The sequence below is a fragment of the Macadamia integrifolia genome, chromosome 5, assembly GCF_013358625.1.
Source record: "Macadamia integrifolia cultivar HAES 741 chromosome 5, SCU_Mint_v3, whole genome shotgun sequence".
Taxonomy (NCBI): domain Eukaryota; kingdom Viridiplantae; phylum Streptophyta; class Magnoliopsida; order Proteales; family Proteaceae; genus Macadamia; species Macadamia integrifolia.
This window is the reverse complement of record NC_056561.1, coordinates 166,945-179,636: the sequence shown is the minus strand read 5'-3', so window position 1 is coordinate 179,636 and position 12,692 is coordinate 166,945. Positions and strand designations below refer to the sequence as shown.

The window sequence follows — 12,692 nt, the reverse complement described above, 5'->3', positions numbered from 1 at the left end:
ACCGGACCCTAGCTTTGAATAGGGCCAAGAAGCTAAAATGCCCGAAAGACATTACAATGGGCCACGAATACGGTCTTTCTAGCCCATTGACAGAGGAAGATGGGAATATGGGATTCCTCCCAACATGCCATGGACCGACCACCTTCAAGCATAGCTATCAAGGCGTCGCCAAGGCCACGACTAGGCGTCCAGGGGATTTGCCTGGGGTCTAAGTGACAATCGCCTTCTGGCTCTGCATGTCGCCTTGTGTTTTTACCCTTATTTATGCCAAATATCATTTAAGTAAATGTTTTATATATTTTTTATTTCATTTACTTAAGATTTTATTCATAAATAAGCAAATACCCCGTATTTGAATCCAATAAATAAAAATAGTTTAAAAATCAAATTCCAAAAGAATAAAAAGTCAAAAAACTAGATTTTAGTTATAGGGGTGATTTTTAACTTTTAAATGTTGGGGTTTTTCTCAATTATGAAAATTTTATAAATTCTATCATGTTAAAACATTGTTAAAAACCAAAAGTCCGATAAATAATCTTTTGTTTTGATATCCATAAAATTTTTTTCATTTAGATGATTTTAATATTATTCGCGCACTTAAAATTAAGTTTGACTGGAGTATAACTTTGTCATTTCAACTCAGAATTAAGTAATCTTAAACTTGTTAGAAAGTTGGTTTTATGTTATAACTAATACAAAAAGTCTCATGTAAAAATAAAATCATTTTGACCAGTCAAACTTATAATAGAACAAGAGCATTTACCTAAATGTTGATTTTTTATAACTTAATATGACTTAATGTTAATTTGTTATGATTTAATATGGCTAATTGGTCGTCTCATTCGCCTTAAGGCGGGCGCCTTCTCGCTAAGCGCTTAGACAACCCTCCACCACCTTGGTTCGCTTTGGTGCCGTTACAAATATGCCTTCAAAAGTACAAATTTTATCGAGTTCATCGGAGAATTTGAAGATGAAAAGTCCGTTATCCATAAGATAAGTCTCAATAGTACCATACATTCTCCATTGTTTGGTGAGAGAAGACTTGACAATGTGGAATGGGGGATGAGCTCTAAGAAACTGATCGACTAGAAGAGTTTTCCCAGATGTTAGCTTCCTCATCCAACAATCCGAGAGTGCAGTGAGCAACCTTCAAGTTATCGACAATGAAGGGGGGGGAATAAAATAGAGGGTCAGACCATCACAAGATGGAGCAAGGGTGCGACCAACAAGAGAACTCAACAAAGGCCTATGCGGAACCGAGGGGAGGGGGAGTTGAAGGGTGGAGGGAAGGACACCTGGGTGGCGACAAAGACATACCATGTAGGGAAGCATGGCAGCCGGCACTAAGGGGAGGGAGAACTCTGGTCAAACATCGATAAGTTCTTTTAAGGAAATCCCTATTAATTGTCTATCATCTATATCTTGATCAAGGTTCGAAATCTCGGGTTTCGGACAGGTTTCAGCGTGGACCGAACCCTTTTTTTTTTTTTTCTGGGCTATATTTGGGCCGAAATTTCGACAATACTAATTTTCGTCTTGGGGTCCAACGAAGTCACCAAAACTCCTGAGATTTCGGCCGAGATTTCCGAGTTCTTGAACTATGATCTTGATACTCTTGCTTATTACAGTATTATTAGTATCTTATGTGTAGTTCATTAGTTAAAAGGGTATTCTTATCTAACATCAAATATGCTTTCTATCCCTTGTTATGTACTAAGTATTTATTGAAATGTCCTCTTTTGGAAGCGTATTAAAAATTCTTAAGCATCCAAATTATGAATTTTCCATCAAAACATCAAGTGTTTGATTAACTTACAAACATTACACCCTTCCATATAAACAAATCAGCCATTCTACCGCAGCAAACGAAAGAAATCAACAATAAATGTCAATATTGTAAAGGCATCTATGAGGGACTAACCATCGCCCTCAAAATGATGGTCACCGCTCAGAACACCTTGAGCTATTACAACCCCACTGCAAAAGCATTGGAAGAGATAAAGCAATCAAATGCATGCATCATTTTATTTCCAGCACATTATGGTAAATGAAAATATCTGGCATTGATATGTCCTTACTTTTCTATGATAGTACATGAACTTTGGGGGGGGGGGGAAATAGTATAGAAAACAGAAGAGAAAATATCTGGCATTAATATGTCCTTACTTTTCTAAAATAGTACGTGAACTTGTCTAAGGGGGGGAAATAGTATAGAAAACAGAAGATTCAGTTCTTAAGACTTCTCTTGTCATTCCTTGTTGATGAGGAAATATTTTATCAAGGAAAAGACAGATACAATGACACATTGCATGCAAGCCCCCAATATCAAAAGAAGACTATTTACCTCCATACATAGCTTATCAGAAACTGAGATTGCTTACATTGGAATCCAATGCAAAAAGATTTTCATAGTGGATCCTAAGGATCATGCATTTCAGATGGGATGAGATTTTTCTTAGTTATATTTTTATTTTTGACTAGACATCTATACAGTCAAAAATCCAACAAACACATATGAACATGGTACCAAGTCATGAATTTTTTTTTTTTTTTATTTTATATATATATATATATATTTTTTTTTTTTGTGTGGTAGAAAAGTATCGATGTGATATGACTAATAGAGTCCAATATATAACAAGACCAGCTATGTCAATAACATGGTTCAGAATTTTGCTTTTGACCTGGGTTTTGACTCTATCCAATACAGAATCATCAATACACAAATATTTATGTACATAACAGTATCAAACTGATATGGACTGACACACTTGATACACAGGTTTCCACAACCTACATATCCCAGTTTTTGAAGGAAAAAAAAAACTGCTGTACTCTGATTTTTTTGGCCAAAACCAAGTGGATCCCATGATCCCATCTACACTAAAAAATGACCTATACGACGAGTGTTTAAGCAAGCACAAATTTGCACTTGCCAATGAAGATTTGAATGACAGATTTTTCTTTTTCAAATATTTTTTCTTAATTGCTTTTCATATTGCTCTTGCAAATGAAAATTTGGGTCCTGCAGCAAAGACAGAGATAACCAGACAGTTGTTAGATGTCAATCTTTATTTCTTATTTACGGTGTAAAATGCTTTAAGAAAAATTTAGTTATGCAGATACCATAAGCATATCAAAGCGTGTCTAGTGTCTCTTAGCATCTATCTGATACGTCTCCTAGACATCTCTTCAATCTATCTTTCTGATACACTGCCCGATACCGATACTTGACACCTTGCATATAATTAATTCCTCCCTACAACCAACCTATCAATTCAAAGGGTTGAAGATTTAAAAGTCTATCCTGTGAGGCACATTGTATTGTAGTTCAGCCATAGCAATCAGAAACACTAGTCTGTTCTGCAGCAGGTCCACACACTTTTCCACAGATATTCGGTGTATGATATCTGTTTGAAACTAGCGTATACTCCAGGGATGCACACTTCCGTTTTCTACGAAATCACATTCGTAGGAATGGTTGCTGAAACATCTCCAGCAGCTCTGGAATAGTGTAGTTGTGCAGCAGATGTCAAGCTTGAAAGCTGTCCGTGTTTTGTCTCGTCCTGTTAACAAGCGAGCCAGCAGATATAATTCACTATCAAGTCATCATGCCCCTATGCCCTAGGCGACACATGCGCTACAATGGATGGGACAGCTAACTCCAAAAACACATTCTCAGTTTGGATTGCAGACTGCATCTCGCTTGCATGAAGCTGGAATTGCTAGTAATCGCTTAGATGAGACGATGTCAAGGGATGATCCACAGTACTGGAGCAGAACCTCAGCCTATGATATCTGTAAAAAAGGGCATGCCCAATGCACAGGCTCCCGCCACTGCAGGGTTTGGGGAGGATCATAATTTACGCAGACTTACCCTTCGCAGAGAGGCTGTTTCCCGTCTCGAGCCCCTGACAACTAGGTCGCAATGGAGCAAACTTACCATTGCGCCAAGGTTCACTCTCTAGCCTATGGTATCTATCCCAAAGACAAACAAATACTTATCTTATGGAATAGATGCAGAGGTCGTAGTCCAGTTCTAAAACAATATAATTGGAACTTTTTCATCTTATTATTGAAAGGATCAGTTGAAACTCCATGGTAAAGACCTTATAGCCCCCGGCACAGAAGCTAAATAATTTGGATCCTCAATCTCCAGTGAAAAGAATCATTCTCTTTGATAAAAATGTTCCATCTCAAAGTACTCTAGCACAAGCTTTTCTAAATCATTTAAAGACCATGTGGAGAACTTGCCATTAGTTTTTTAAGCAAATGGGTAGCTTCAGTTGTTATTCTCCCTTTGATGTAACTGAATTGACCTTCTAATATGCTAGTTTATTGCCTCTCTCAGTTTTCAGGTACTCTCCTAAAATTCCATAGTATGGCACATGAGTTTTCTCTCTTTGAAGTTGAACCTTTTATTTTTATAAAAGAGGACCACAGTTCTGCTTCTCCACCCATCTGGCATTTTCTTGTACTCAGAATCTTATTAAACAACTTTGTTAATCAAATTAAATCACCAACTGCTTAGACTTCCATACCTTCATCAGAATACCACCTGGTCCTAACATTTTCCCATTTTGATCTTCTTTAAATCTTCTTTTAGTTCAGACACCAGAATCTTGTGAACATATCTAAGGATTGTAGTTTCTTGAGGGTTGTTGATTCTAGATCACCAATGTTTCTAATTTCTATTATTTTTTGTATTTTTTTTTAAATAAAACTTCTATCATTCCTTATATCCCCATCATTTATTAGGACCCTCGCATCCTCACTCTTAATGCATCTAAAATTAAAAAATCTCCACCTTATGCCACTTTGTTACCTATATTGTTATACACATCACCTTTCTTTTAGTTCTGCTTATCGCAATTTTTTAAGTTTATAATCAAAAGTACAAAAGATATCATGTTCAATATTCCATCTATCAAGGTCATTACTCCAACCATGGGACATAGTTGTCAAGGCATCACCTAGGTAGGCGCATAGGTGCTTTCATGGTGTTATCTTGCGTCCAGGCCCCCTCCAACACCTTGGGTCGCCTAGATGCTGTGACAACTATGATTAGGGAAGGTCATTACTCTAACCTTAAGCAGACCCTCTTTATTTTCTAAATAATTTGTCGCAGAAAAAAAAATCTACATAACAGATGTGGTAGAAAGCTTTGAAATTCCCGTGCTGACCAGAACCTCCGGACGGGACCCAAGGAGATCATGATGACGGCTCATAGTTGGATCTCACTATGAAACATTCAAAGCAACCGGACCCAACTATATTTTAGAAAAAAAGTCAAAATCATTGCCACGTCCCAAGTGAAGGAGGATACACCTAGCGCTCCAACCAGGGCATGGGAACTTTATACCAAGTTAGTTGAATGGCCCACACTCAGAGCATAGCTCTGAGGGAAGCAGGTGGCGACTGACAAAAGGTCTTTATATTCAAGCACCTTTCGAAGCCAACCATAGATGGAAGATCCCTTATCACTCCTTGCCCTAATTGGAAACATGGAATGATCCGAGCGGGATATTACTGCATAGAGCTTCGGGATAAAGACACTTTCTTTGTTGGGCAAACTTAGATGGGAATACAAAAACATAAACAGGAAAAAAAAAATCTCTTTAAGAGATTGTATGCACAAACCTTATCTCTATGTGAAGAATATTTCTTGTATGAGTAGACATTGTGCAATTAATTAACTAAAACTAGGTTACAATAAGTGAATACAGCACTGATCAAGGTCAGACTTAGATAAGACATCCATGTGAAATTAAGTTCTTATGACTCCAGGAGGTTTGGTTGTTTCTTTCATCCACATAGTAGGGATGGCAAAACTACATAGGATAAGGAATGTCACCTAAGCATGATATACCAACAGTTCTAGATAGAAATGCAGATTAATAAAAAATAACAAAGTAATGCCCAGATAACAATTTCTAGTTTTCATTATATATCTGTAAAACAAGAAAAACCATTAAGAATGCTGAATTCATGCCTTACCTTAAGATGAATATTAGAGTATTAGCAATGTAAGAGACCATTTCCCTGAAAACGACACAAAAAAACAGCTCAAACATGGTGATAATGTTGCAACCACTTATTCTAAAAGCTCAAGTTGTTAAGGGCAACAACAATGTATATCAATTATCAACAACCCCCTCACATCCGATCTATACACATGGCCCTGAACGTGACACATACTCAAGCAGAAAAACTATCACATGGCACCAAGGGGAGAATGTGTCAAGGAACCCCGTTGGGCTTCCCAGGGATCGAACACTCGACCTCCCTGCTCTGATACCATATTACAAATGCTTATCCTAAAATATCGAGATTAAGTAAGCACAACAACAATGCATTCAACTAATAATCCTAAGAAATTAGAAAATTGATAATTTTCCATTTCTCTCCCCATACAACCACCCCCTAAAGAAAAGGAAACAAACTCACACTAGAAATTAAATTAAAAGAAAAAGAGGCGTCCTTATAGCATTCATGTATTAAACATATATCAACATTGTATACGTTAAGCGAAAAGGGGGGGGGGACTGGGAGCATGTCCAAACAGGAGTCTACGTTTGAGGATGTTTCTAAAATAACTTTAAAAATATGATCAAACTATTTTAGGGAAAAGATTCTCCGAGGAAGCAGGGTAGGATTGAATCTTGCACACCCCCACCTTATTGGCCGGTCAATCCCCATCTATGCATCTTAGCTGTTGCTGCATATTACACTCCCTCTTTCCCCCCCTGCTATCTGTTCTTCCTCGACACCAACCAAATGATGGTGCCAGTTCATGGAGAATTGTGACTCTTCTGAATCTAATAAAGCCTTTGATTCCTTCTTTCTTTACTTCCTTGTTTGCGATTCTTATATTGGTGAGAAGTAAGTAACCCCGAAGGTTTTTTTTTTTTTTTTTTTTTGTTCTCTTCGTTGTTGGTTCTGCAGGGGTTGTTTCTCTCTAGATTTTCTTTAGCTGGTTTGATTTTTATTTTTCTCACACTATCTGAAAGTTGCTAAATAGTCAATCTTTAGGTGATTATTTGTTCTCAGACGGTGTCCTGACTCATCAACTTTTAGTTTGGCCTCTGCAGTCAGATTGCTTTGTTTAATGACTCTGATCTCTAGGTTACAATAACTTTTGTATTTCAATTTTCGTGATTGTTGTTATAATCTTAAGGATGGGAAATCCTTTTTCCTACCTTGGAGTGATTCCATTGTTCAGGGAGGGGCTGCAGGACAGGGTATCCAGGAGGTGCGAGGGAAGAGAGATGAAGAAGAGACGCCACAGGGATGCTGTGGTGGTGGGCTGTGGGACAAGGTAGCCGGGGGATTGTGGGAGAGAGATACGGGGAAGACCATACAACAGCAGGGGATGCAAAGAGTGGCAAGAGGGATGCGGGGGGGTGAGAAAGCAGGAGGGGGGAGAGAGACGGGAGATTCAGGGTGGTGGGTTGCAGCAGTGAGCAAGGGAGATAAGAGGGGGAAAGAGAAAGGGTGCAGCGACAGTGTAGAGAGCGGATTACAGCAGTGGGCTGATTGAATGGCTGAGATGCAGGGAAGGGGATCCAACTGTCAAAAAGGTGGGGCGTGGAAGATTCCATCCCACCCCGCTTGCTCAGAGAACCTTTTTCCATTATTTTATGTTAGCGATTGAACAGTTCGCATAATAAGTGATACATCCAACTGTGTAGCATATAACTGACTTTGCTATGAAGTAATCTTTACGAATCAATAATGTCTCATACTTGGGCATAATAAATGCAACCCTAGTTTTTCTGATCCTGATTTTTACATTTATTGAACAAACGGAATTTTCAAACCAAAATTTCAGACAACAAATATCAATCTCTCATGAAGCAGACCTGATTGTAACTTAATGAAGATTAGAAACTCATAATATTGAAACCAAGCAAATTATATCACAATGATTTTCCTTAAATATCCAAGATTATATTGTATTATTCCATCTAAAGGTGTGAGGTGAAGGATACATAGAATTACTTACACAAATACTATTTAAACCATAGTCATGACAACGGCAATGTGAGCCTAAGCGGTGGCTACACGTCTTGTCTCCTTGGACCTAGGCAGTCACGTCTTGTTGTATAAAGAGGAGGGTTTTGTGTAAAACACTAACCTTTTTCCTGTAAGTATTAATTTTACAGGTCGACTTAAGAGTAAAATAATGAATTCTTTCCCTTTTAGGTATAAATATGAGATTGTCTTCTTCTTCTTCATGATGGCAGCAGATGACGGTGACAGTGGCAGCGGCTACAACATTCCCAGCGGCCAGCAGTACTGGCAGCTTCTACTGCTTCTCCCCATTTTTTTTCTTATTTTCCATTCTCTGGTTTTTCTCCCTATATTCCCTCTTTTCCTTCCTGTCCCCCCCCCCCATTTCCTCATTTTTTTCCTATTTTCCCCCTATTTTTGTCTGACTGCCTTGAACAATATAGCAACTGGTCGTCCAGGGTTTTGTTTTCTTTTCTTCTCCACCCCCCCCCCCTTTCATGGGGCTGTATATTTTTCATCTCTTTGGTAATGAATTATTTATTCAACCAAAAAACAAAAAAAACTGGTCGTCCAGGCATTCAAGAACTTCCTTGTCACCCAGGTGACGCCTTGCCAACTATGCTTTAAACTAATGAAATATCTTTTCACCACGAATAGTGGACCTAATGTAAGAATAACCATCCGGGTTTCTGCTAACCAAAATCATCTCCTAACTCAACGTGTTTCATTTTTTAAAAAGAAACTCAATTATTCATGCACCAGTTATCTCAGATTCTGTCACACGGAATATTTTCCACTGAACTCAGCAATAAGTAGTACCTTTTCTTCGAGAGTAAAAGAAAAAATCAGATGTATAATTACAAGAAACTTGATAAATCACTTAAAACATTGAATGAATTGCATACGCTACTCACACATCTACTCAAATCTAAGATAATATAAAAGACGTACCAAAAATGATGCAAGCTCTGCTGACCTTCACCCTTAAAAGCCGTCCTTGCAACTGCAGAATAGAACCTGACCATGGATAACATCAAGAAGAAATTTTTCTTTCACTTTTCCCATTTTTTTCCCTAGTACAAATAATTTAATTTATGAATGAACTGTGCAGAAGTAACTTTCACGTACATCCCAAGAGTCATCACCGTCAAGACACCCGAAACAGCAGCCCCTTCTTGAGCCTAACATAGAAAAATTGGCATTTCTAATATTAAGGGTGAAACAAATCAATAAGTCTCTAAATTATGACATCCATCAAATTCTCTCTTCTTGCTCCAATACATCATGCTTGAGAATAATTGATAAATGGTGGCAATATTTTACATATATATTATGCTGCTCAGAAAGAAATACCCATAACTTCACCAGAAGGGAAAAGCATTCGAGATAACCTCTACTCTCAGGATGTGTAATTTGCATGCATGGCAAAGAGAATATGCCAGACCTATTTGTTGACTACAATCTCAATATGACTAATTTATTTCTAGCTTGCACCTAGATAGTATTATTTACATACCAAGGAAATTTTCGCTACTTGGTCTTCCATTCTGTTTGGAGTAATAGGTGAATACAAACAAAGTTGGCACCTTTTTAAGCAATTTGTAGCCTTTGAGGAAAAAAGCCAAAATATATGTACTGAAATTGCCATGATTTGCCATTAATGTGTGTGGATTTTGAGTCCTCAATGTTAGTATGATTTCTAGGACCGAAATTTTTTAAATATTTGGACTAACAAATCTTTGGAATCAATTTGATCATCCTAGGGAAAATGAGGCATTTCTTTTGTATCACTGTGTAAAACTACACTAATGTTTTACGTTTCCAGTCCCAAGCCCGGGTAAAGGAGGAGGGTTGGTGCATCAGATCGGCAGCCAACACTATAAAAATTTTAGCCAAACCCTTTTGCATGGATCCTAGAATTTATATTTTAGACCTTATGCTAGGATGCCTCACGGAAGTGACATGCTGCACTATGACCCTGATGTAGTGGACAGCGAGCAAGGGTTAGCTAGGGGTCCCCTGTGTAAGCAATCCACTGCTTCAGTGCCCGGTCGAGGTGAGAAGTGAAGCAAGAGTTCTCACACCATAGACAAGTGCGGGTAAAGAAGCTAAGTCCATAAGCATAGGATTAGACTGGCATTTTCTAATATAGGAACTTTAAAGAGAAAGAGTAGTGAGGAAGACTTAGCTAGGGCATAACCTATAAGCAACGCACAACTCTAGTACCTGACTACAGTGAGGCATAGATAAATGGGCAAGGTGATGCATTAAGATTTGATGGGCCTACTTGCATCTAAGATCCATAATCTGGATTTTCAAATTGCATCATTAATTGGTATCACGGCCTAACCTGGCGATGGATGCATGTCTTCAAAACTAGAGTTTGCTTGTTCAATAAAAGAAATCTTGCATTATTTATAGATGAAGGGTGAAGTGAGAATTTCATTTCACTATCCGTCATGGAGATGTTGTCAAAGACGATCATTGAATCTCAAGGAGTCAAGGTGATGTCTTCATTGAATTTTCAAATTTCTTAGTACTTTGGTAGTGTTTTGTAGTGAGATATTTGATTCTTCCAAATGCATCAGTAAAGTTGGTCGACAATAGTTGGAAGCCCCAAAGGTGCAATTAAACCTTCTCACATACGACAGACATTAGTTCTTCAAGGACTATTTGAAGAAGAATCCTCAAAGCCAAAAGAAACCGTCCCTACAAAAAAGCCTTTTTCCACAATGAAATTCTAAGCCAATTGAGGAAAAACAGAAATTGATGGCAAAAGAAGAAGAAGAAAAGTTTGTTGTTCATTACGAGCATGCAAACCCAATTGTTAAGGTGTAGTAAGATGTGGTCATGGATGATAATTGATAAGGAAGCAGCCTCTAATGTTGTGAACATCCCTCATATTGAGTTTGTTCAACAACAACAACAACTCAACCTTATCCCAACTAAATGGGGCTCCTATTGAATTTCTATTTCCTCACAAATTTCAAGACATAAATGCAACATTGAAGCTTCATTTCTGAATTTTTTTTGTGTTAAACATAAAAGTTGCAACACCCCCCCCCCAAAGTGTTATTATTTCTACCCTCCTACTCGAGAACGAGTTCTTTCTAACACGGGAGAATTGATGATGGAGGGCTAGTAGGGGAAGGGAAGAAATCCCTGAGATGCTTGGAGTTGTATGGGAGAGGGAGGAATCGCACAAAGAAGGGGGAGAGAAGATCGCACAATGCCCACAAACTTTTCACCAAAACCAAACTCAATTCATCTTCTCAATCTGTCCTCAATCGTTAGTTACATATGTATTTAAAGAAAATAAAACTACTAAAACTAGAAACCAACTCTAAATAAGAAACTAACTCAATCTACGAAAACTAAAATAAATTAAGACGCTACTATCTCCTACATATCCTACTTGAAATAAAAGATTACACAACATTCCCAGATAAATAAGATTTCCTAAAATCCTACTAGACCAAATAACCCAATATGGATCGGGCCCATCTCCGTCTGGAATCTGGATACCCAAATGGGTATGGATCGCCCTGCATCAATTTCCCCGATGCTAAGAAAAACTCGTCCACTAGTTTTGTAGAAAGGTAACAATAAAAGCTCACGAGCAGTGGCGAACTGCTCCTTGTCTAACATGCAAATAAAATCCAAGATATGAAGCTTCGAAGGTGCATTCAAGTCCAAAAAAACATGGGAAAGTATGAACTCATGATAGGGAATAGCTGGCTCTGTACTGATGTCCATCATTATTGATCCACAATTTTCTCATTTTTCGGTGTTGTTATGGTGCCATAACTGGATGGGCTTCCTCTTGTGTTGACTTATTCGATTCATCCCACGGTTGCACTATTGGTACCAACCTTCTTTGAGTCAGCTGATCCATAAAGAACAAATTTCTAAGGCATGTGGAAAGGCTGGGTGGTGCACAAATTTTTGTAACGATCAAGGGTGCCATGTCGTTCTTCTAACCAACTACGACCCAATTTAATAATATGTTGAGGGGAATCAAACACTTCACAAAAAGCACAGCCAAAATACTGAGAAACAGAAAACTTAACGAAGGCATCAATCATCCTCTGACTCAATGATGATCTGATTGGTCTTAGACAACATATTCACCACAGATCTCGAGACGAAATTGTCTTGTAGCCGCTCATCAATAAACAAATTAGCAAGTTTTCCATTGGGCAATCAAACTCTAAACTTGAACACAAAACATTCCATGACCATACTTGTAGTTGGAAGTACTTTAGGCCCACTATGGCAAGAGAACACTTAAGGTAAGGCTCAATGGCAAAACAGTAATTATATGAAACCGTAAAGGAGGATGGCAGAATGGTAATTAGCTGATATTTCCAAGTGAGTGGCAGTAATGCAATATCAGAAATTTAATAGGAAACACAAGGTCACATAATGGATGAAGGAAGGGGTAAACTTGGAAGCAAGGGAAAAATGAATAATGGAAGAATAGAGAGGCAATACTAGGAAATGAGAAGAATGAAGGAAAGAAAAAAAAAAAAAAAAAAAAACAAACAAAAATCGTGAGGGGAAAGGGGTGCAGCCGTGCAGGTAACCGAAAGAAGGGTCAGAGGGTCTCCCTCTTGGAGATAGAACGAAAAGTTATAGAGGAGGGTTACCGACATAAGGGGTCTTCTCCTTTTGGGATA

At 38.2% G+C, this 12,692-nt stretch overlaps 1 protein-coding gene across 1 annotated transcript in view; it reads right to left on the bottom strand.

Annotated features, from left to right (window-relative positions):
• LOC122079224 (sodium/hydrogen exchanger 8-like) overlaps positions 1–12,692 on the bottom strand; it is a 51,871-nt gene that overhangs the window by 30,221 nt on the left and 8,958 nt on the right. The window contains exons 8-11 of the mRNA XM_042645500.1: positions 9,142–9,194; positions 8,965–9,030; positions 5,998–6,042; positions 1,922–1,977 (exon numbers count right to left, since the gene is read on the bottom strand). Coding sequence (XP_042501434.1) covers positions 1,922–1,977; positions 5,998–6,042; positions 8,965–9,030; positions 9,142–9,194 — 220 coding nt within the window. The remainder of the gene's footprint in view (positions 1–1,921; positions 1,978–5,997; positions 6,043–8,964; positions 9,031–9,141; positions 9,195–12,692) is intronic.